The sequence below is a fragment of the Rhamphochromis longiceps genome, linkage group LG3, assembly GCF_057381845.1.
Source record: "Rhamphochromis longiceps isolate RC_006_pf linkage group LG3, R_longiceps_female_GT1.1, whole genome shotgun sequence".
Lineage (NCBI taxonomy): Eukaryota > Metazoa > Chordata > Actinopteri > Cichliformes > Cichlidae > Rhamphochromis > Rhamphochromis longiceps.
In genome coordinates, this window is record NC_140559.1 from 25,277,708 (window position 1) to 25,303,060 (window position 25,353).

The window sequence follows — 25,353 nt, forward strand, 5'->3', positions numbered from 1 at the left end:
TATTGATGCTGATGAAGATGTGTGTGCGTGTGTTCGATCGCCTTGTCCTTGATGTTCCCTCTTCAAACACTAATACATTTTGTGTGCGTGATAGTGGGTTAATCTCTTGTGTGTTTGAGTCATGTGTGTGTGTGAGTGTGTGAACAGCCCATCAACCAAAGGTCGTCTGAAAGTGAATGCTGATTAGTGACAGACCGTTGCTGAGGACATGGCAACCACAAGTTTGCGATGTGGGTGGACTGTAAAACACACACACGGACACACACAGGGCTGTGACCAGGTCAGTGTCCTGTTTTTGTCTTGTTACATGTAAATTAGTCAAAGGGCTTCTATATGTGAACGATTCAGCTATAGGAGGAAAATTATTACAAATAGTCTAATTAAAATTGGCTACAACCATAAGGTCTCACTTTTGTCTACTCTTCTCGTCCCAACTGCAACAAAAGTAGAATTAAATTTGTCACTGATGATGTTTTTAGTAAGATTTTGAGGTTTTAGTGTCTAAATCAAAGTGACAAACCCAATGTTTTGCATTTTTATACGAATGCAACAGACTGGCAACTAGTCTAGGGTGTAACTTGCCTCCTGCCCTATGATAGATGGGATAGGCTTCCCTAGCCCCCTCCCCCACGACTCTGATAAGGATAAGCGAAAGAGAACGGATGTGCACATGGATACTACACTATTCATTTCCACAGCACCACATCTTCCCATCCCCCTCATCTCAATAGAAACCAATAAGCTCATTCCAAATACCTCCTCTTCTTTTGCTTGTCTTGTTTTGATCCCTGTAGTTTATATTGTGGAATGACGTAGGTTCATTTGTGATCTTCAAAAGAAAGCTGAGGGTTACATATAAGAATATTGTTGCCTGTCTGTCTGTTGGTGTTATTTCCCTTTTGCTTGTAAGGTAGGGAACCTTTAATGATAAAGGCATAAATATAAGCATTGCTTCAGTCTGAGCTTCTCTGCTACCCCAGACAGGCAATAGAAAATGGATAAGACTAATGACTGGAGGGATGAGTCCCTGTTAAAAGGTCCCTATTATAAATTCTAGTGTTTAAAAACAGCATAAAACCCTGTTGCATCTTGCTTCTCCTCTCTTGGACATTTTTTAGGTCCTTATTGTAAATCAACTAAAGCGACAACAGAGTGTAAAAAAATCAGTAGCTACGACTTTATGCTCAAAATGTATTGTGTTGCAGAGTTATCAACTCAAGCTGAAGCAGGGTCAAGCTTTGTGTAATACCTCTTTAAACCACATGGTGGCAGTGAGTAAATATATCCTTATGTCAAAATCAGAAAACTGAGAAAATTTAAACACATCAAGTGGTATTTTTGGTAAAATTTAAAGAGGGTAATTGCTAATACATTCGACTGAAGGTTGCTCACTGAAGCAGACAGACTGTGAAAACAAAAGATGACATGAAGTTAAAAGGACAGTTGTGACCTTGCAGGACACGGTAGGTGGATTGTCATCATTTTGTGCTGCACGGTTTTCAAAGGAGAATCAACAGCAGGCTGATTGATTTTTACAAGCAGCAACTAGCGATCAGTAACAACAAAACAATAATGAATCAATCCAGAATGAAACCCTTCCACAGCTATCAACAAATATTGACTGTGTGATTGATTTAAAAAACAAAATCAGCAAACAGTATGTGTTCTGGGTTATGTTCTCTGCATTAAAGCTGGCCAGTCATGTGTAAGCTTTGTTAAATTTTATGTGTGCATCTTACTGTAAGTATTAGAAATAACTAAGTAAAAAAATCTAACTGGAATCCTTAACTTTCCTGAACCAAATAAAACTAAGTGAATAGCGTTACCTTAGAGACAGAGATTTAGATCTGTCTCCTTGACCTCCTTGCTGCTGTTGGTAACAAAAATGGTACATTACAAATTTTGGTACATTTCTCTCCTCAGAAATACAATCTTGTCATCTACATCAGCTGCATAAAGATAGCAAAGAGCCCATCATGTTGCTTGAAGTTAAGAAGTCATGTGTTAAATAATGGAAATCACTTTTAATCAATAGTAGGAAAGGAAACGTTATCATCATGAGCAAATGAACCTCCTCTGAGGGCCTGGCTCAAAAATTCATTGATGTGCTTTGACCTTAACTATAAATTACATTTCATTGTGTTAACAAGCAACCAGAGTGCTGTTTCTGACGATTCTGACATTTTGTAAAACTAATATCATTTTGTGAAAAGAGCCAGTCCCCATCACCTTAAACTGAGCAATTCAGTTGTTTCACACGCCAACATAAGAAGTGAACACCACCATGGAGGATTCCACAGTGGAAGTGATCAATGCACACCGCACATCAATGGTTGATTGCTAGTGGACATTTTAGGCTAGGGAACTGGAGCCTAAAATGTCCACTAGCAATCAACCATCAATCAATCAACACTGCCCTCTGGTCTGACTGGCAGCCTCTTTGAGAAAGGTTTGAACTGCATTGCTTGCTTTGCATTGCCAGTGGTTTCTGCAGTAGCTAAATCTCATTGACTTTCTAAGCTATCTGATTGCTTCTATTTATTTCCTGTTGGAGTTGGAACCTCTGAATCTCTCCTGAGTGACCATTCTCACACTATTTCAGAGTTTGAGCCAATAAAATCTCAGGAAACTCATTTCTACTTTTTGTATCTGTCAATACAGAATCAAAAATACACGTTTCCTACACCCCTTCAATACACAACTTAAAGGCCCATAAATTTATGATTATTATTTACAATTTGAGGTCCAAGTATCTCTAACCCCAAACCTTAAGGACCACAGAACGTGGGACTGTACAAACCTAAACCAGAACCCCATCACCCTAACACTGTGTCCCAAATCTTTCATCATTTACCTTATCACTAAACCCAGCGGTTAACCTTAATTGCTCCACGGACCGGTTTAATGTCAGACAATAATTTCATGGACCGGCCTTTAAGGTGTCGTGGATAAATACAACAAAATAAAATGATACGACCAAGACAAAAACTGGTATTTTGTAAATATAATAAAAAACGCAAATTCACTGTGTGATTGTGTAACTTTATTAGCAGCGTCCTCCTGAAATGCACCAACAACATTGAGAGTAACATCCTCCTCTCTGCCCCTTAATGCTCTCTGGTCGCTAGTGTAACCCAGTGTTAAAAACGGGATTAAAAGTATAAATATTCATACTCTCACGATGGGAATAAATATTGATAAAAACAAAATTAATTATAATAAATACTGATAAAAAGCATGTAAACATAAGTTTAATATGTACATATGTATATGTGGTATATAGATGGTGTGGGGGCAGGACTTAGTCCTTTAGAGTGTGTTTGTCAGATCCACTGAGCGACCAATCATTGGCCGGTCTGACCCTCCCCCCAGTCTGTGCGCTGCTGAGACACCTGTGCGTGCCTTCGTGTGCCAGTAAGATACGCCAGAGACACAGACGGTGAAAGATCAGTTTACCCGTGCGGCGAAGAAGCTAGCTGGATAGTGAAAGTCCTTTTTTCGGCGAGAATAATAAGAGTGATACTGTATTCCAGAGGCCGTGAGCCAACGTGAGCACTGTGAAGCCCCGTGTAGCATTTGTTGCTTTGCATGGTAAGTCCCAGGCAGTACACGTGCGCTAGCATAGCATGCTACTTGCCGCTAGCTCCGATGCTAACTTCTGTTAGCCATTTTGCAATGAAAGTGCCTTTTCTGAGGCTAAAGCAATTAGCACTGAGTCTGCTGCACTGCATACGAGATGTTCTTTAAAGGTTTATGTCACATTACTGTGGTATTGATGTATAATGTATGGTTTTGTGCGACGTTATGTTAGCACATGTTCACTTTTCTCATGGTGCTAATTATAGTTCTGCACAATTAAGTATTAGCAACGTGAAATTAAGTGCCTTCACCTGCACTGTACTTAGCTGAAACTTGATAAGTCTCAAGCCAATGTGTATTTTTAATGCACTGCTGAGCTATTTTGTATTGTTTTAAATGTGTGTTTCCTATGCACTTTTTCCCTTTTGAAATGAGAATAATTTGTTGTACAACATAGAAATTTAGAAGCACTACAAGCAACCAGTAGTAATAAGTTACAGGCATGATAGCTTAAATGTTGAACTACTGTGTTCTGGCCTGGTCCCCAGGTCAGGTTTTTTCCTTTGCTTATTTGGATTGGATTGGTTTTGAGGACCTGAGAAGAATCGAGGATCCCTTTTCCAGTACTGGATGGCGAGCCCAGCCCAAAGAGCCGGATGAACTGGTAGATTGTAACCCGACTGGTTACAAACACACTGAATGACTACTGAACATTGAAAGACTGAAATTGACTTTAAAAAAGACACAAAAGACAATATATCCTTAGGTCGACCATTTGTGGGGTTTATTTTATTTTGTTTTCAAGAAGCGCGCTCTACTTTTGTTAAATGTGCACAACTTTAATAATTGCTAATAAATGCAATTGTGTTTTCTACACCTACTGTGTACAAGTCCTCTGTTGTCATACACCCTTGGCTCCTACGAATCTAGAACCTGTCTGATCTGGTCCATATTTCCCTTCTGTCCGCGTACTGTGGTTAAAGGTAACTATACTGCCCGCACTACATGCAAAGAAGGCAAGAAGTAGCACTAACAGGTCTAGTATTGCACCACCAGTGTTACATAAGTAAAAGTGGCGAGCCAGCCAGGAGCCTAGAGTGTTGTGTGACAACATTGGAATCCTCTTTGACCTTTGATCAAATGCTCACATACTGTGAAAATGGATTTTGTCGAGAAGTATGCCGTTAAAGTACCAAATGCCATTATTGTTAGCGGTGTTACAGATAGAGAGAAAGACAAAGAGGTATTTGAGTTTCTGGAGCAGCATGGTACTATTCGTAGAGTACTCGCTGTCGATGATGACTCTTCTGCATTCCACAAAAGCCAGATTGTAGAGTTCGAGTCCGGTGCAGCCGTTGAAATATTAGCACCTAAGCTGCCTTACCTCTTACAGTCCACTGACAATCCAGATGTCAGTTACCGCATTCGAGCCTTAACTGACGTCTATACTAAGACCGTAGGGGGCAGTGTTACTGAGGCTTACATTAGCAACCTGAAGGGTTTAGCCAAGTTAAGTGGGAAGGATTTCGAAGAAGTGTTGCGGGAGGCCCTATCCACAATAGGGAACACCATTGAAGCTGCTGAGACAGCTGAGAGAAACCCTGAAAATGATGCTGCTGATCAGACTTGCCCTGTGGTAGGATCCACACAACTTGGAGCCTCACCTTCAGTCTTAACTGAACTGCCTCACCCTCCTGAACCCATTCAGGGCACATTCCAACGCCCCATGAGACCAAACTTGACACCTCAAATGTTGAGTCCAACTGACCTCAACCCACCAGAGGTTCAGAAAGTAGTAGTCGAGCATGTTGTCAAGAGTGTTGAAAAGACATCACATGCTCACTCTACATTAAGACTCAGAGCTTTCTCTGGCAAGATGCCCAGACCTTACAGCGAAGCTGACTATGAAACATGGCGTTCTCATGTTGACTTGTTGATGGAAGATGCTTCTTTGTCTGAGTTGGGAAAAACTCGTAAGATTCTTGAAAGTCTCCTTGCTCCCGCTTCTGATGTCATCCGCCCTCTTGGGCCAGAAGCCACTCCTGCAGACTATCTTAAACTTCTGGATTCAGCTTTTGGCACCGTCGAAGATGGTGAGGAACTGTTTGTACGCTTCATGAACACCCTCCAAGATCATGGTGAAAAGCCCTCTGCTTATCTGCTTCGTTTGCAGGTGGCAGTCAATCACACCGTGCGCAGAGGTGGGCTTGAACCACATGAAGTAAATAAGCAGCTTCTTAAACAGTTTTACAGAGGCTGCTGGGATGATAACTTGCTAACGGAGTTGCAATTGGAGCTAAAGCATAAGGAGCCGCCCACTTATGCAGAGCTATTGCTTCTCCTGCGTACTGCAGAAAACCGACAAGAAGTTAAAAACACGCGAATGAAGAAACACTTTAGCGCCACGAAACCAAAAGCAGTGTCTCATGAACAGACGGTCACTGAAACAAATGCAGATGTTCGCCAAGCACAGTCAGATAGTCTAGAAGAGCTGAAAAAACAAGTTGCCGATCTAAAAAGCCAATTAGCTGCCGTTGTGAAGCCCAGGAAACAAGCAACACTGAAGACAGTTCGAACAAGGAAACCTGAAAATAAAAAACCTGACCATGCCAAACCTGAAGACTCACCTCCACCCAGCCGCCGCAGTACTAGGCCCAAGCCCTGGTATTGCTTCCGCTGTGGGGAAGATGGACATATAGTAGCCACTTGTGAGTCAGAGCCCAATCCTGCCCTTGTAGTTGCAAAACGAAAGGAATTAAGAGTGAGAAGGCAGATATGGGACAGGCAGAATGACCAGCTTTCTTTAAACTAAATTCTGCCTCCGTTGCGGGACAAATGGAGGCTGATGCTTTGTTAACCCGTCCCACCCAGGTTAAACAAAAAGCTTCACCTAAAAAGCGTGCCAGCCTAAAGTCACACACAAGATCAGATTCCTTCGACTTTCCTAAAGGTCTAATTGGTACGAAGAGTACTGCACAAGTGAAAGTTAATGGTCACACAGTGAGTTGTTTGCTAGATACTGGTTCCCAGGTGACTACAGTCCCCGAGTCCTACTATCGTCAGCATTTGTCCTCTCATGAGATTAAGCCATTGTTTGAACTTTTAGAAGTTGAGGGTGCCAACGGTCAGTCTGTGCCTTACTTAGGCTACATTGAACTGCATGTCACTTTCCCAAAGGACTTCCTTGGCATTGAAGCTGAAGTGCCGACACTTGCCTTAGTTGTCCCCGATGTGCGCACAGCTTCTCAGTCCTTAGTGCTAATTGGGACAAACACATTAGATGTACTTTATGAGCTGTACTCTAACACATGCCATGAACTGCAGCTGAACCTGCCATATGGCTATAGGGCAGTTCTAAAAGTTCTTGAGTCACGACACAAACAGTCCAAAGACAGTAGTCTTGGTTTAGTGACGATGCACAACAAAGAGCCACAGTTGATTCCAGCAGGCCAAACTGTTGTTCTAGATGGTGCTGTAGCTGTGTCAGCCGGTAACGGTGAAAAGTCTGTCTTGTTAGAGTATCCACGAATGTCAGCCTTACCTGGTGACATCCTTGTGAAACCTTGTCTCATAGACCTACCTGAACGAGCACCTTACCTTGTACCAGTTATACTCACCAATGAATCCGAACATGATGTGACAATCCCTCTAAATTGTGTCATCGGAGAAGTCAGTGCATATCAAAGAGTTCTATCTCACGAACACTCAGTGAGAACTCCAAGATCCCGAACTGAGCAGAAGTCAAATGTAACATATAACTTTGACTCTTCCCCTATTAGCGCTGAATGGAAGGAGCGCATAACCGAAAAACTAAGCCAAATGCCCGAAGTGTTTGCACAGAATGATCTTGACTTTGGAAAGACGGATCAAGTGAAACACACAATCAGATTGTCAGATGAAACACCGTTCAAGCATAGAGCGCGCCCCATACATCCGAACGACCTGGAGGCAGTCCGTAAGCACCTCAAAGAACTGCAAGAAGCTGGCGTGATCAGGGAATCTACCTCCCCTTTCTCTTCACCCATTGTAGTCGTGCGGAAGAAAAATGGTGAAGTCCGCCTCTGTATCGACTACAGAAAGCTTAACGCGCAGACTATAAAAGATGCTTACGCTCTCCCCAATTTGGAGGAAACGTTTTCCACCTTGATCGGGTCGCAATGGTTCTCTGTCCTGGATTTAAAATCTGGGTACTACCAAATTGAGATGGAGGAGCTGGACAAACCAAAGACGGCGTTCGTATGTCCCATCGGCTTTTGGGAATTTAATAGAATGCCCCAAGGCATTACAAATGCCCCCAGCACATTCCAGCGGCTCATGGAGAAATGTATGGGCGACATGAACCTGCGCGAAGTGATCGTGTTTCTCGATGACATCATTGTATTCTCCAAGACACTTGAAGAACATGAGGCTCGCTTAATGAAAGTTCTTGATCGCCTGAAAGAATATGGGCTCAAACTCTCACCCGAAAAATGCAAATTTTTCCAAACTTCTGTCAGATATCTTGGGCATATTGTGTCCAGCAAGGGAGTGGAGACTGACCCTGAAAAGGTGGAAGCCTTAAGTACCTGGCCTGTGCCCCGTGATCTTAAACAGCTCCGCTCATTCTTAGGCTTTTCAGGGTACTACAGGCGGTTCATTAAGAACTTTTCGAGTATCGTTAAGCCCCTCACTGACTTAACATCAGGCTACCCTCCTTTGCGCAAAAGCACAAAGCCTAAAGCTAAGTCTGTCCAGTACCATGACCCCAAGACACCTTTCGGCGAGCGATGGACTCCCTCTTGTGATTTTGCTTTCAAAACCATCATTGAAAAGCTCAGTACTGCGCCTGTATTGGGTTTTGCTGACCCTAAACTGCCATATACGCTCCATACGGACGCCAGCACTACAGGGCTTGGCGCCGCGCTCTATCAAGAGCAGAATGGCCAGACTAGGGTGATAGCTTATGCAAGCCGTGGGTTGTCTAGGAGTGAATCTCGTTATCCCGCCCATAAGTTAGAGTTCTTAGCTTTGAAGTGGGCAGTAACGGAAAAGTTTGCAGATTACTTATATGGAAATCAGTTTACTGTCGTAACAGACAATAATCCTCTGACGTACATATTAACTACTGCTAAGATGGATGCCATGAGTTACAGATGGCTAGCTGCCCTGTCAACGTTTAGCTTTAAGCTCCAGTACAGAGCAGGCAAGCTTAACTCAGATGCAGATGGCCTTTCTAGACGGCCACATGGCGAGTTGCTTAACGACGCAGTGTCCCAAAAAGAGCTCGACCGCATACAGCAGTTCACACAGACTCACCTGTCCCTACCTGACAGCAGTTTAAGTCCTGAAGTAGTGTCTGCTATTTGTGAGAAACACCTTGTATGCAGCTCTCAAAATGACACCATCCCTTTGGTTCACTCGCTAGCCATTTCTGCAGCTGCCATTCCAGGTGACTTTGTCAATGAAAATGACTGTGGTGGTCTTCCTGTTATGCCCCATATGTCCCCTGAACAGATCACAAACGAACAAAGAACAGACCCTTGTCTGAGGGAAGTTATTGCACAAATTGAAACTGGAGAAAAGGTCCCACCAACTGTGCGAGCTGAACTTCCTGACATCAACCTTCTACTCCGAGAGCTCAATCGATTGGAGATGCACAATAACATCCTGTATCGAACTCGCCAAGATGGAGGAGATGTTACCTACCAGCTTGTCTTACCTGAACAGCTCCGTGACTCAGTCTTCCAAAGCCTCCACTGTGACATGGGCCACTTAGGCACTGAACGTACCTTAGATCTTGCCCGAACAAGGTTCTATTGGCCTCGCATGGCAGCATATATAGAACATAAGATCAAAACATGCAACCGCTGTGTAAGACGTAAAACTCCTCCAGAAAAAGCAGCTCCACTTGTGAATATCAAATCCACCAGACCCCTCGAATTAGTCTGCATGGACTTCCTGTCCATTGAGCCTGATCGAAGTAATGTAAAGGATGTGCTTGTATTAACCGATCATTTCACGAAATATTCATTAGCCATCCCTACCAGCAATCAGAAAGCTCAGACCGTTGCAAAAGCCCTTTGGGACAACTTCATAGTCCACTACGGGATACCCGAACGATTGCATAGCGATCAAGGTCCCGACTTTGAGTCCCACATTATCCAAGAGCTTTGCAAGATCATGGGCATTCGCAAAATCCGGACAACACCCTATCACCCCAGAGGAAACCCGGTAGAACGTTTCAATAGGACGTTACTAAGTATGCTAGGTACTCTTGAGGAAAAGGACAAAACTCAGTGGCACAACTATGTCAAACCACTCGTTCATGCGTACAATTGTACGAAAAATGATACAACCGGTTTTGCCCCATATGAGTTAATGTTTGGCCGTCAGCCAAGATTGCCAGTCGATCTAGCATTTGGGCTGCCCTTTAACAACAAAAGTTTCAAGTCGCATTCTCAGTACATAACAAAACTAAAGGCAACTCTACAAGAGACCTACAAACTAGCAACAGACCATGCTAACAAAATGGCAGAAAGAAACAAAACAAGATTTGATATGCGAGTGAAACCCTCAAAACTAGAGCCAGGTGACAGAGTTTTGGTGCGTGCAGTCCGTCTCAGAGGCAAGCACAAGCTAGCCGACAAGTGGGAGACTGATATTCACGTTGTGGTGAACCAAGCAGGTGACTTGCCCGTCTACAGTATAAAACCCCTAACAAAAGAGGGCCCAGTCCGCACAGTCCACCGCGATCTCTTGCTCCCTTGTGGTTTTCTTGCCCCTGTTGAAGAGAAACCTGTCCAACCAACTCATGTACGCAAACCAAAAACAAGGCAATCACCTAAACAACATGAGGAATGTGATCATTCAGAACTGGAAGATGAGGATATCTGTTGGTTCAGAGAGGAACCTCTTCAAGAGCCCGTAAAGGTCACTCGAGTCTATGAGATTCCCCAGCCAAAGACACACCCTAATGATGACGATCATACTGAAACTCATTTGCCTGGAGGAGACAACTTACATGAACATGACAACCTGCCTGGAGGAGACAACTTACATGAACATGACAACTTGATTGGAGCTGACAATTTAACCGGATGTGACAACTTACCTGAATGTGGAAATCCACTTGGATATGGAAGCCTAGAGGAGAGTGAAACCATGGTGGAACACTCAACCACTGACAATGAAAGCGAGAGTGATGCCAACTTACCCGATGGATCTACCTGTGATGGGCCAGTGGAAGAAGACAACTCAAATGATAATCAAGCAAACTCAAGTCAGTCAAATACTGAGAGTGAAGCCACAGCGACTGTAAGGCGCTCAGAGAGAACAAGAACCCAACCAGAACGACTGCAATATAGTCGGTTGGGAAATCCTCTCGTTTCCATTGCCCAGTCCCTGTTTCAAGGTCTAAGCCTGGCTTTTACCAGTGCCTTGACAGAACAAGATTCTGTGGTCATCCCCATGAAGGCTGGTTCCCCTGTCATTACCGTTTAGCTATCCCATGCAAAGGGACTTGCATGATTCTAAGAGGGGATAGTGTAACCCAGTGTTAAAAACGGGATTAAAAGTATAAATATTCATACTCTCACGATGGGAATAAATATTGATAAAAACAAAATTAATTATAATAAATACTGATAAAAAGCATGTAAACATAAGTTTAATATGTACATATGTATATGTGGTATATAGATGGTGTGGGGGCAGGACTTAGTCCTTTAGAGTGTGTTTGTCAGATCCACTGAGCGACCAATCATTGGCCGGTCTGACCCTCCCCCCAGTCTGTGCGCTGCTGAGACACCTGTGCGTGCCTTCGTGTGCCAGTAAGATACGCCAGAGACACAGACGGTGAAAGATCAGTTTACCCGTGCGGCGAAGAAGCTAGCTGGATAGTGAAAGTCCTTTTTTCGGCGAGAATAATAAGAGTGATACTGTATTCCAGAGGCCGTGAGCCAACGTGAGCACTGTGAAGCCCCGTGTAGCATTTGTTGCTTTGCATGGTAAGTCCCAGGCAGTACACGTGCGCTAGCATAGCATGCTACTTGCCGCTAGCTCCGATGCTAACTTCTGTTAGCCATTTTGCAATGAAAGTGCCTTTTCTGAGGCTAAAGCAATTAGCACTGAGTCTGCTGCACTGCATACGAGATGTTCTTTAAAGGTTTATGTCACATTACTGTGGTATTGATGTATAATGTATGGTTTTGTGCGACGTTATGTTAGCACATGTTCACTTTTCTCATGGTGCTAATTATAGTTCTGCACAATTAAGTATTAGCAACGTGAAATTAAGTGCCTTCACCTGCACTGTACTTAGCTGAAACTTGATAAGTCTCAAGCCAATGTGTATTTTTAATGCACTGCTGAGCTATTTTGTATTGTTTTAAATGTGTGTTTCCTATGCACTTTTTCCCTTTTGAAATGAGAATAATTTGTTGTACAACATAGAAATTTAGAAGCACTACAAGCAACCAGTAGTAATAAGTTACAGGCATGATAGCTTAAATGTTGAACTACTGTGTTCTGGCCTGGTCCCCAGGTCAGGTTTTTTCCTTTGCTTATTTGGATTGGATTGGTTTTGAGGACCTGAGAAGAATCGAGGATCCCTTTTCCAGTACTGGATGGCGAGCCCAGCCCAAAGAGCCGGATGAACTGGTAGATTGTAACCCGACTGGTTACAAACACACTGAATGACTACTGAACATTGAAAGACTGAAATTGACTTTAAAAAAGACACAAAAGACAATATATCCTTAGGTCGACCATTTGTGGGGTTTATTTTATTTTGTTTTCAAGAAGCGCGCTCTACTTTTGTTAAATGTGCACAACTTTAATAATTGCTAATAAATGCAATTGTGTTTTCTACACCTACTGTGTACAAGTCCTCTGTTGTCATACACCCTTGGCTCCTACGAATCTAGAACCTGTCTGATCTGGTCCATATTTCCCTTCTGTCCGCGTACTGTGGTTAAAGGTAACTATACTGCCCGCACTACATGCAAAGAAGGCAAGAAGTAGCACTAACAGGTCTAGTATTGCACCACCAGTGTTACACTATGGTAACACATAAATATTTCTTTCAAAATAAGACACACAGCTACAACACAGGAAAAGACCCAGGGAAACAGAGTTAACAATAAAAACCCTGAAAACCATAAATTGCACACCCGAGCTTCAACTCTCGCAGCCCGGTACCAAACAACTCACGGACCGGTCCATGGCCCGGGGGTTGGGGACCGCTGACTTAACCCATCTTTCATTAGGTAATATATTTTTATTATTTAATATTGGTACTTTGACTTGTTTGTTACTGGAGACACAGTTGCTCTGTGACCACTCAGTTTCCTTTGGGATTCAAAAAGTTATCTGATTCTGACTCTGCTGATGGAAGAAGACAAAGATGCAGGGAGTTGTGTTACAGTTGTAGTTGTCAGTGCAGATGAATTACCCAGTTCTGATCATTGCAACCTCTCTCTCTATGTTTTATTATTTCTTTCCCATTTCTCTCTCTCTCCTCTCATCCCCTTTGGTGCAGCAACAAACAGTGTAGAGATCTTAGAAAGAGACATGAACTGACCCGTGTGTTGACTTTGGACCTCTGCTCTAAACTGAATTCGTCAATGGACCATTTCAGGGAAGGTCACTTAGATAACTCCACAATCATAAAACTCACCCTGCGCACTCTGAATTTCTGGCTTTTGATAACTTTTCTCCCCAGATTTGGCAGTCAGGAAACAAAACAAAGAAACTACTAAAAGATGTAAAAAGGGTCAGAGTTACTTCTTGGTTCTTAACATTCACTGATGATGACTTAGACCTGTAGTCTTAAAGCAGTCCCTCACTGTGACTCTTTGAATTTAAGGCACTAATGAATCTTTAAACTCACAATTTATGTTGGAAATTAATAGTGCTGTACTCTTTGTATTTATTGCATTTAAATGTGCAAATGTTAACCTTTAATCTGGACTTTCACATTATGACCATGTACTTGATGAGTGCTCATTTCATAATGGCCTGACTCACCTCTCGTTAAGGCTCTTTTTGAGAGAGGACGATGATGATGATGATGGACTAAAGACCTTCTCTCTATCCCGGAGGTTTGTGTACTGCTGATGGGAAGCAGTACGGATTTATTGGCTTTTAACCTCCAAATTGCCTCCTTTGTTTTCTCAGCAGTAATAGCTGATGGAAGGATTTCACTGACGCCAGGTCTGATGAAATCAAATACTTCTTTTCGCCCACAAGCAGCAGGGGCCTATATGACTCACCAAAATGCACCTGAAAAATAGTCTATAGCTTCCTTTGCTAGTCTGACTGACCATTTCTAACATTAGGCTGCGGGTTGTGTTGTCGTAATAGTACAGTCACATCACTTCATTAAGCTCAAAGGCTTTATTTTCTCATTTTCTCACATCTTATTTCTTCACCTCCTTTCTTTTAAACTGTTGACTCTTTGGCTCATGTTGTGTGAAGCACGAGTCTGTGTATTGTGAATTATTTTCATATTGAATTGAGAATTTTTTCTCCATGTCAAAAACAGGAAATGAGAACAGGGACTGATCTGTTGGACTGTTCTGCTTCATCCCATTGAGAGGAACTAGTTTTCACCTGGCATTAGCATGCAACTTGGGCAATCCAGTCAACATCCACAGAGGTATAATAGTATGTCAACTGGTGTCAATCAAGCCTAGGTATATAAAGATAGATGTAGCTACTGTGATGTCACCAGCTGGTTTGTGAGCATTTTTGTCTTAGAAGTAAAAGAAAAAGAGGATTTAATTGGTGTCCCTGAATTCGCTTGTGGATGGGAACGATAGAAAAAATAAAAATGAAAAGGTAAACAGACTGGTCCTTATATTGTCATTTTCCACACTATCCGAGCACTCAAAGCACTTTCTTACTATAAGCCTTATTCCAACAGGTACAGTGACGACCATTACGAGTACAGACATGTTGTTCTGCCTCGGGAGATGACTAAATATATCCCAAAATCCCACCTGATGTCTGAAGACGAGTGGAGACAGCTGGGAGTGCAACAGTCCCAGGGATGGATCCACTATATGATACATGAACCAGAGCCACACATCCTTCTGTTCAGAAGACCTCTACCTCCGAAGCAATGACACAAGACCCCACCCTCGCACTACTGGAAGAGTCCTCCTGTGATCTTTTATTTAAGATTATTAAGTGTATACTGTCTGGCTGCTCACTGCAGCATGTGAATTTCTCAGCTTTTTGATGTAATCCCTCTGATTTGTTTGCCTTTTTTTGTTTTTTTGCGGAGAAAGGAGGAAGAAATCTTCTTTGACTTCAAACCGAATTTATAAATTAATTAGAGATGGTCAAATCTGGTGTCAGTCTCTCTGTGTGTTCAGTTACATTTGTTTAATTGTCATGCTCTGACCTTTACAGTAATAAACAACCTGCTAACCAAAAAAAAAAAAAAAAAAAAAAAAAAACTATAAGCCTTATTCACCCATTCAATAAAGTGCTTTATGTCCGATTGTGGTTTGGGTTATGGGGCCCAGGCTCATAGAAAACAGGTCTGGCCCGGATTCGGCATTAAGCTGGCACTTCTGACTGGGTGTCATGGCAGGCTGTATGTCAACCAGATGTGGGCCTATTCTGGCAATGATGGCACCATTTATGTTCCTATTTTCCTATTTTAGTTAGAAGACCCAAATGCCATGTTGCAATACTATACTGCTATGGTAGCTAACATTTCAAATGCAGGGTGGGGCCAGGTTTCACAATGAACTCACCCGAAACCCTGGCTGATTGTGACCTACACCTGTTTTCACACCTTGGCTCATGTGATTAGGTAGAGGATCATCAGGGGGTCCTTTTGTCCCTCTTTGGGGAGGCACTCCCACTAGGTTTAAATCTGGGACTCTCCACCATTTGACCTTAGAACTGAAGAAGCTTCTCGGATGAGAGGTGAAACGTCTTCAAGCAACTTAAAGAAGTCCAGACGCTTTTCTTTCCAAGCTCCTTTGACTACGATGACCTGGAAGACTGAGAACTTTCACAGATATGCCACCCATCCATCCTTTTAGTGAGACCTACATAGAAACAACCCTTGCATTAAAATCGACATGAGTAGTGTTACAACTTATTAAACTGTTTTTGGGAACCTGCACTTATAAACTACACAGAGGCAATGCACATGCACACATGTGCTAATTAGTGTTAAGAGGCTAATAAAGTAATAGAACTTTGACTTAAACAATACGGCACAGTAAGCCATGTGATTTTTTTAAAATCAAATAATTGAATCAAAAATATTACAAAATGCTCCAACAATATGAACTCGGTCCAGAGGTCCAGTTAGGGACTCTAATTAACTGAGGTGAGGCCTAGCAGATAGGTGTCATCATCATCCATCTTTCAATCAGAGCTGTCTCTGCCCCACCTCAAACTAGTTGTGGTAAATGATTGCCCTGCCCTTCGCTTGGTTTTATTGGAGGTCACTTCCTTTTAAAAAGGAATTCTTCCTCCCCACAGTTGTCAGGTGTGCTCTATTATTCTAGGGTCTTTTCCTTACAACCTAAAGCACCTTAAAGTTGCTTTAAGTCAAAACATCACAAAAATTAACTGAATGTGCTTTGAAGAAACAGAGTTTTAGGTTGTCAAAGTGTGAGAATGTTGACACTATGGACTGTAAAATAATACACCCGACAGACACTGAATTCAGTGTGTCGCATGTGAGCAAGGATGTAATTTTGCATCCTTCACCTGTCAGTTTAAGAACATTTTCAAATCTGATTGATGGGGTTGAGGTGATAAAGCAGTTTTCTAAGAAAAAACAGACCAGAACGGCCTTCAAATTCAGTCAAAACTTGAGGCAAAACTTTCGCCGGACTTTGGCACCTCCTCTGTGTCACTATCTAAGAGGTGAACGAATATGAAGCAGGACAAGGCTGACAAAAAGATGTTCACGCTTACTGAATTCTGCCTCTTTAAATAAAGGTTTGATATGAAAATCCACCCTGCTCTGGGCAGATGGACACTGTGTAGCTCTGATATCAGGCTCAGGCAGCAGGATTAATTTTCAGACTGTCCTTTAAGACATATGGACATGTTGTGAGTACAAATCATCAGAGGAAGATACAGTTTGTGGAAGAAGAGAGAAAAGGTGCTGATAGAGACAAGGGAAAACCCAGTCTTCTAGATTTTTCTATTTAGCTAAGTTGTTCCTCTATTTAAATGTAGATGTGTCAATCACATTCATATAATGGGATAGCCCCCACATCAGGTGCATGCCCCTAAATTAACCAGGTTCACGTTACTAAAGGATTTTGGGCAGTTTACCATTGTAACTTGGATCAGCGAGTGACTGTTCCATTCTGTGCCCATTTCCAGTCCGTCAGCCTATTTAAACCTGCCTTTTAAAAGGCCTTCTAAAGATTTTACGTCAGCACCCCCAAACCTGGAAGATGTTCAGTTGTTGAATCCTGTACACTGCTTCTGTTTTGAACAGGAGGTAACATCACAGTATCAGCACAACAGAGAATTCTTCAGCCTTCTGCTCTGAGAACTGTTATTAATGGTGTAATATAATGTTTGACTTTGTAAATACACATTGACCTCTGTAATTGAATCAACACACTGTCTTTTGTGTTGTGTGCTGTTGTTTTGTTTACTGTGAGCTTGTCTTCATTTGTTGGGTGGCTATTTAAAGAAAGAAAAACCTGAATATTTCTCTGTGCTTTGCATGTGTCTATTGTTGCAAACCTGCTGACAGCAATTTGTTTTATGTTGTGTAATTGTTAGAAGGATTATGAAAGGGCACACTTTTATTTCACTAAACAAAGCATTAAAAATGATACCAAAGTGCAAATGCCAAAAACTGCAGTTCATCTAAAATCAAATTGAGGCTGGCTCCAAAAGTGAGTCAGTTCCCATAGGATCCAATGTTAAAATGTCCAGCTCTTAGTATAAATAAATATGTTTTAACCTCAAGATCCTAAAAAAGAAGAGGAAGTAACTAAAGGTACAAGCAAGACTTTGAATATGGAAGAATTTTGTACAGACTTCAGGGAGAAGCTGAGATAGGCTCTTGGTGGTAGGGATATTAACAGGGGACTGAGAAAGTACAGTTTGAAGTGGTGAGGGATATTACCAAGAAGGTGGTTGATGTTTCCTATACACGGAAGAACATCTATGGTATGACAGATGAGTATGACAGTATGACAGGTGGCGGTAAGGATGGTTGCAGATGACATTGTTATCTATTGTGAGAATTAGAGAGCAGTTGGATGAGAGCCTGGTGAGGTAGATGTATGCTCTGGAGAGAAGAGAAATAAAATTCAGAGGAAGTAAGACAGAATACATGTGTGTGAATGTGAAGGAGACAGGGGGGAAGATGAAGATGCAAGGAGCAGAGGTAGTGGAGACAGATGAGTTGAAGTATCTGGGGTAAACAATCCGAAGCAACAAAGAGTGCACAACATAGGTGAAGAAGGGTGAAGTTGTTGGAGATGGCTTACAAAATGGTTGTGACACCTGCTATCATGTCTGGTTTGGAGGCAATAGTATTGACAAAGATAGAGACGAACAAGCTGAATGTTACAGAGCTGAAGATGTTAAGATTTCACCTGGAGTGACCAGAATGGATGAGATTAAAATTGAGCATATCAGAGGGACAGCAGTTTTTGGGATGGGACAGGATCTTTGGACCTGACCAGTCCCATTTGAGGAAGACTTTGGTTGCATGCATAATATATCATGTCATAAATAGTGGCTTTTTACTTGTCAAGTTAAACATCTGAACAGAAGTAAAATATTCTTTCAGTTTTATATTCTCCTTTTGTTTTTCCCAGTTCTTCTTTTAATCCTCGTTAAGACGTCTTCCACCAGTGTTTTGATCCTCCTTTTATAATTTGTCGTACTGACTTTCATTTGTTTAGTCAAAGTAAAAATGGTGAGTTCTAAAACTACTCAGAATTTGTATGAACTCTGGTCCTGGGACCATGCCAGCATCAGCAGTGTTTTAGCAGAGCAGCTGAAGGATAAAACCAGACCTCCTACTGCTAAACTTAGACCAGAAATAATACTTGAATAATCCAAACTCTTCAGCCTTGGACCTCCTTTTGGGTTCCCAGGCCTTGCAAAAATCCCTTAAGGTTTGTGAATCTGAAAAAAAGAAGAAGAAACAAATGGCCTCAGAAGGTGTTTATTTTTGGATGTAAGGTCTTAGAGGAGTTTAACTATTCCTCAGGAACTTTAATAATTCTCAGGCTCTTTGGTATTTGTGATACATTTCTTCCATTTCCCTCGAGGTGAGGATTATAAAGAGAAAAAAGAGCTGTTGTCACTGAAAAGATGTCCTCATGTCTTTATTACATAATTTATTATACATATTTGTTAAGCTTCTTTATGAGCTGCATGGTGTGTTTTAGCCACATCAGTATCACTGCAAATGAGCTGTATTTGTACAGCCTTTACTGGGGAAACCTTAAGTCCTGACAGTTATTTGGATGTTGTTTGGGTCTATGTGGTTACATGTACCACTAACCTCAATATTGCTGCCAACCACACGTCTCCTGCAGGCAACAACCCAATAGCAGGAGGAGAGTGCATTTCTCAGGAAGAGTTTAAGACACTAACTGGAGGCTCCACCTCATAAACAACAAGAATCCAAGGACAGTGTCAAAATAATGGTGCTGGAGACCATAGGAGTCCCTCATTGATGAATTGTTCTTGTAATCAATGTTCTCTTCTAGCAGAATGATCTGTCTGCCACACTGCAAACATTAGGCCATTTCAGAAGCTATCAGGCAGTTTTTGAGCACCTAAACCTCTTTGTGGAACCTCCCCTGTAGGAGTGTCACACTGTCTTCGAGGAAGTCCTGGCCTACTGTTGAAGATGACTGGCTGCCAGCAGATGCAGCACACCTAGGCCTTCAAGGGTAAAGACATTATGTAGCATTCAAACGTGGCCTATCTTGAGATTCTTGCTCACAAGAAGCTGTAAGCAAGATGAATTCTCATGGACTTAAGGGGTCATAATGAACCTAAGAAGGTGGTGAGTATAAAGTGTGAGGATTTGAATATGACGAAATTTTAAGCATTCCGATTAACCCGGGAGCAATTTATACACAAAAAGAAGGGGGAAAAGCACAATAGTAGCTTTTAAAAACGTTGCTGAAGGTGAAAATGTCTGCTGCTGGAAATGAAAACCTGAACTTGTCACCTCAGACTATTACAATGCTGCTATGAAGACCAGTTATCTTCAGCTGCAGCTGTGAGCAGAACAGAAATTACATCCTGCTGCAGCCGAGGGTTTATTGACAGATATAGCAGAATATATTACACACACATTACATAACACATATTCCATGTATCCTCTGTGAATGTGGGGGTCTGAATTCATAGCAGTAGGGTTGTACAGCGCTGTTGTTATTAGATGATTTGCATGCATCTAATGTTGTGGACTTGTGGTATTAATGTTGTGGAGCCGGGAATCTGTCACATTATAGGGACCACTTTTGTGGGTGACAAAGAATAGTGAAATCATCGTGTTTATTATTCAATTTTAGTGTGAAGACATGGAGAAAGTTTGTACACCAATGTAAGTATTATTTACTCTTATACTGTCAGTCTAATATACATGATACTATTGAGAGATTTTATGTTTACAGAGAAATTTGTGAGAATATTAGTGTTATAGTGAGTTATTTTGCTTTTATAAACAATGAACTGTTGCTTATAAATCAGTTTTCTACTCTGTTTTAGCAATCAACACACATTCTTTCCATGTCTAAACACTGTAAACCTAGCCTTCACATACTCACACTTTGATGGATGCGTTCAGGAAAATGCGGCGGTTCAGTATTTTGCCCAAGGATATTGGAACATATAGCCTAGAGGAGTCAAACATCAGACTACCAACCTCAAAATTAGATCTTATCATTTCCAACCTACTTTACTTTACTTCCTGAGCCACAGGTGACTATAACTGCCTTAATTCTACATGACATAGATTCAGCAAAGTTGTAGTAACATTTCTCAGACATCGTGGCCCATATTGGCATGATAGTATTACGCAGTTGCTGTAGATTTGTCAGATTCACATCTATAATATGACCACATTACAAAGGAGCTCTATTAGATTGAAATTTGGTGTCGGTGGAGGCAGTTTGGCTAACCTGAACTCATGTTCAAGAAACCAGTTTGAGGTGATCTCAGCTTTGTGACGTGTATTATCCATCTTCTGATGCCTTCTGATGGCTGCTTCCAACCATTTTGGCCATAAAAACATGGACATGGTCAGCAAAAGGGCTGCAGTTGTAAACGATGCTCAGTTGGTTCAAAGGGGCCCAAAGTGTTCCAAGAAAAATATCCCCCACAGGATTACATCAACAGCTGCCACAACTGTTCATACAAAGCAGGATGGATTCATACTTTCCAAATTCTGATCCTAGATCTGAATGCCATAGCAGAAATTGACACTCATCACACTAATGTTTTTCTTCTGCTGTCCAATTTAGGCCTACTTAGCCTTAGTTGTCCTGCTCATAGCTGACAGGAATGGGACCTGGTGTGGTCTGCTGCTGTAGAGCCCTTGTTGTTCCTCATGCATCTTGGAAACAGGTGAAGTTGTGCCAGAAACCTTTATTCTTTGTCCATCTGGCACCAACAACCATGCACAGTCAAACTGAAGTATGACTGTGCATGTTCTTGACTAATGTCTACATGCCTGAATGAACTGAATTTCTGCAATGTGATTGGCTGATTAAATATTTGTGTTAATGACCTTTGCTAGTTAAACTAATTCAACTGCTCATTAATGGGAATCCTTTATCATTGAATCTAATACATTCTGAAAAAGAAATTCTCAAAGTCCCCTTAAGGCCTGGGTTGACAATGCTGGTTTTGGTGAAAAGGATTCAGAACAGTGTTTCAGAGTTTGTTGTGCATGGGCTTGTCTTCAAACGTTTTGGCTGAACCTCCTTATAGTGAGAAAATGGCTGTTGGAACTGGACCATGATGCAACGGAAGAGGATTCAAGAGTTGCCTCAAGTTGCTTTATATTGTAAGGTTAAGACCGTACAATAATACAAGATGAATCATGTTGTTTCCAGCAGCAGGTTTTGTCCTTGCAAACTGTGAACATTGTTTGTGAATGAAGAGTTCAAGCTTGTGACTCAACCTCCGTATTACCTAAGTCTCAATTTAACCGAGTATTTAGGAAAGAAAGAATCTGATCCATGTAGAGCCTACAACGTAACTCCCAGGGCTCAAAGGATCTGCTGCTAACACCTTCACAACACCCTTTCTTCTGCTGTCCACAGATTGACAGTTCATAGCGCTTCCTTACAAAGATGTCTGTGAACTTTGGGCTTCTGTCTGAAAACTTCTTTGAAAGTTAATTTCCTTGCTACTGACCATTTGGTACATCTTAATTAATCATTGTCATTATCTCGCCGCCATATGTCCTAATTGTCTGCTCCACTTCTTGCATCAGAGACTATCACTCTCCACACCTCTCTGCACTTTTTACGGGTGTCAGAACATGAGGCGATCGATAGATAGGGGTGATCTGTGGGTTAATCGATAGTTCATCATACTATGGAGAGGAGATGTGGAGAAAGGCTGTCCATTAATCATGTGGTCTTTAACATGTTTCAGAGAACTGACGATGAACGGAGAAGTCAGAAAGTCACATTGTAGACATGAAACACAGAGAAAGAAAAGCCATTCCAGCACAGGTCATGTGGTTCCTGATGTCCTTTGTAATCAGTGATTACTGGGTATTTTAATTCTACGTAACATCATACTCTGTTACAGTATTTTTAACATTTGCTTGGTTTGAAATCTCAACTGCAAATGTCAGACTTCAGTGTCAGATCCTTTGAGATCAAACAATGAGCACCTCTTTTTCAGTAAGCCTTGATTAATATTTCTGTCTAATTTTACACAGCTGTGGGATTGCTTTCTTACATTGCCAACAATGTTAATCAAATATAATCAAACCACACATTCACGGCCCTAACAAAGTCACAATTTCTCTGTCTTTTGGGTAATATTAATGAAATAATGAATTTCTTCCTTTTTTAAGCATTTGAATTCAGAGTGCAGACAAATAAATATGGAAAACAAAAGGAAACAAAACTTAAAAAACTAAAAAAATTTTTAAAGAAAGCTTTCACTTATTAAATTATTCGTAGCGTTTAACATTTAAAGGTGCAGTTAAAGTCCTGAATATTAGCCTCATGGCACAATGTGACGTATTCTATGATTATTGGTGTCGTTACTGTCAGTACAACTTTGAAAGGAATATATTAGAGTAGGAAGATTATTTCAAGTTTGTGCACACACATTGTCAGAAGAACTTTCCTGAATGTAACAGTTTTAGTACATAACCTTGATCAAGTAGTTACTTTATTGCCTTAACCTAACAGAACATTTTGCTTCTACCTGTTATGATTGCTATTGTTACTGCTGTTGTTGTCTTCACCATGTTGAACTGAGAATATGATCCCTGGTATGAGTTGTAAAGTGATTCCAGTGGTGTGTAAAATGTCCCCCACTGCCTAATATTGGTTCCTGTGACTGAGAATGACTTTGTAAGTGAGCAGCCTGCACTATTCTCACTGTGTTTTGTTTATCGCTTTAATTTCATGAGTGTTATAGTGTTGCTACAGAAGAAATTCAGTTGTGGCATTTGCTGTACTGGAGGTCACATACCAATTTTTGTTGTTACTCGCTCAGGGTTGGGAGTGCAGTTAGTGTCAACATTATGCTGTCGTATCTCTGGACAAGCTGCTGTGTTTGTGCCTCTCCACCTATACGTGAAAATCTGCAGCTGAATGCACACAGACTGCAAACAGAAAGAGAATCAGACGAAACCAAACAGCTGGAGGTGATGGAAACATCCTAGAATGAAATGACTGCTGGAGAAAATAAATCTATGCAAATTAATTGGTAATGCTCAGTTAAAATGAATAAATCAATTAATATTCCTATTATTTATTCAGTTAAATGGATCACATCTCCTCTTACTTTTTCCTTTTTTTGACCAGTGAATTTGAATTAATGTAAATATATTGAAGGTAAAAGAACTGAGCAATGGAAAAACAGGCTTAGATGCCAGCAGTGTTTTTAAGAAATTAATACAGATGCGTTTTATTCATTTATTCCACATTCAAAAGAAATAAAAAAAAACAAACATACATTTTACATCTATATTTAAATCACATAGTCCCGGGGCAATTTTTTAAAGCATTGAGTGCTTCTTCACAGACAGTGCAGAGCTGATAATGCCATCTGTAGTAATGTGGAAAAAAATAAAGATGAAAAGATGACTGTGTTGTGGAAGGTTGTGGGAAGGTCAGACTGAGAGAACTCTCATTGTTTTATGTTTACACACACACACACACACACACACACACACACACACACACACACACACACACACACACACACACACACACGCTGCTGTTTTGTCTGTGTGATGCATTTAAATCACAGACTGTATGTAAAGGATAGACTAGCATGCAATGCGTTGGTTACACAAGCTTCAGCATTAGCAGTTTGTTTCATAGCAAGAAGTCACCATGTTTTCATAAGAGGACAGAGTGCTAAGTTATCAGCCTACTGTAGCTAGCTTGGTTAGCAAGCTGCATCCATTTGCTGTATAGCTTCGGCACTCAGATACAGAAAATGCTGTTTCAAAGTACTGCATATATTGTTATCTTCTATCTATTAATTGATAATAAAGTGATCTAAACCACCTGATGGTGATCATGGGTGTGAATGACACACACACACACACACACACACACACACACACACACACACACACACACACACACACACGGTTAGATGTTCAGAAACAAACCAGCAACTACCAAGACTCAAGAGTGCCATGAACCAGAAGCTGCTGGAAAACGAGTGTCACTGTCCACAGTGAAGACAGTTTTACATTGCTATGGACTGAGAAGAAAGAAGCCCCTGTTCTGAAATCAACCCATTCAAGCTTGACTGAAATTTGAAATTCTAATGGTCTGATTAGATGGAAATTTAGCTCTTTGGGCATTGGGGCAAGTGACATGTTTGGAGGAGTAAAGTTGAATGTTCCAAACCTAAAAACACTGTACCAACTGTAAAGCATGGTGATGGTAGCATCATGCTCTGGGGCTGTTTTGGTGCCAGTGGTACACTGCATTAAAACAAAATGGAATAATAAAGAAAGAGGACCTCCAAATTGTTCAACTTCACTCTAAATCAGCAGCCAGATGGTTGAAACTTGGATACAACTTGTCCATTGATACCAAATCAAAAATGATTTTGGAATGGATAAAGCATGCTAAGATTAACTAACAGTAACATTAAACTTCTGGAATGACCCTCCCAAAGCCCAAAGCACAACCTTCCTGAAAATTTGTGGACTGCGCTTAAAAGCTAGGTCTATGTCACGAAATCAACCAGCTTCAATGAACTCTACCAATTCCGTCAGGAGTAGTCAAATAATAGAAGTCAAAAAACCTTGCTCATGACTACCAAAAACAAAGTGTAACTTGCTAAGGGACATTTAACCAAATGTAAGTGGGGTGTATGTGTATATTTGATCCTGCATGAATACTTTAGACCCTGTTCCCATGAGTGAAAATCCAAAATGCAACAAATTACAAAGTACACTTAAGCCCCACGCCCCCGGTATCAGGGGCAAAAAGGAGGAGATCACGTTTAATCGGTTATAACATGGGTTGAGAAATATAAGTCCAGACATGTGTGATATCCACAGAAACCTCTGAATCTCAGCTAAAATCTCATATAAACCATTTC

At 41.3% G+C, this 25,353-nt stretch overlaps 1 protein-coding gene and 1 long non-coding RNA gene across 2 annotated transcripts; both read left to right on the forward strand.

Annotated features, from left to right (window-relative positions):
- Positions 1-3,133: 3,133 nt before the first annotated feature.
- LOC146673642 (uncharacterized) lies at positions 3,134-4,455 on the forward strand. Its single transcript, XR_014908741.1, has 2 exons — positions 3,134-3,591; positions 4,128-4,455. It is a non-coding gene; the product is annotated as an uncharacterized LOC146673642 (long non-coding RNA).
- Positions 4,456-4,738: 283 nt separating this feature from the next.
- LOC146673643 (uncharacterized) lies at positions 4,739-12,428 on the forward strand. Its single transcript, XM_085400984.1, has 3 exons — positions 4,739-6,340; positions 6,451-11,564; positions 12,101-12,428. The coding sequence occupies exons 1-2, from the start codon at positions 4,739-4,741 to the stop codon at positions 11,056-11,058; spliced, it is 6,210 nt and encodes a 2,069-aa protein (XP_085257110.1). The 3' UTR covers positions 11,059-11,564; positions 12,101-12,428.
- Positions 12,429-25,353: the final 12,925 nt, after the last annotated feature.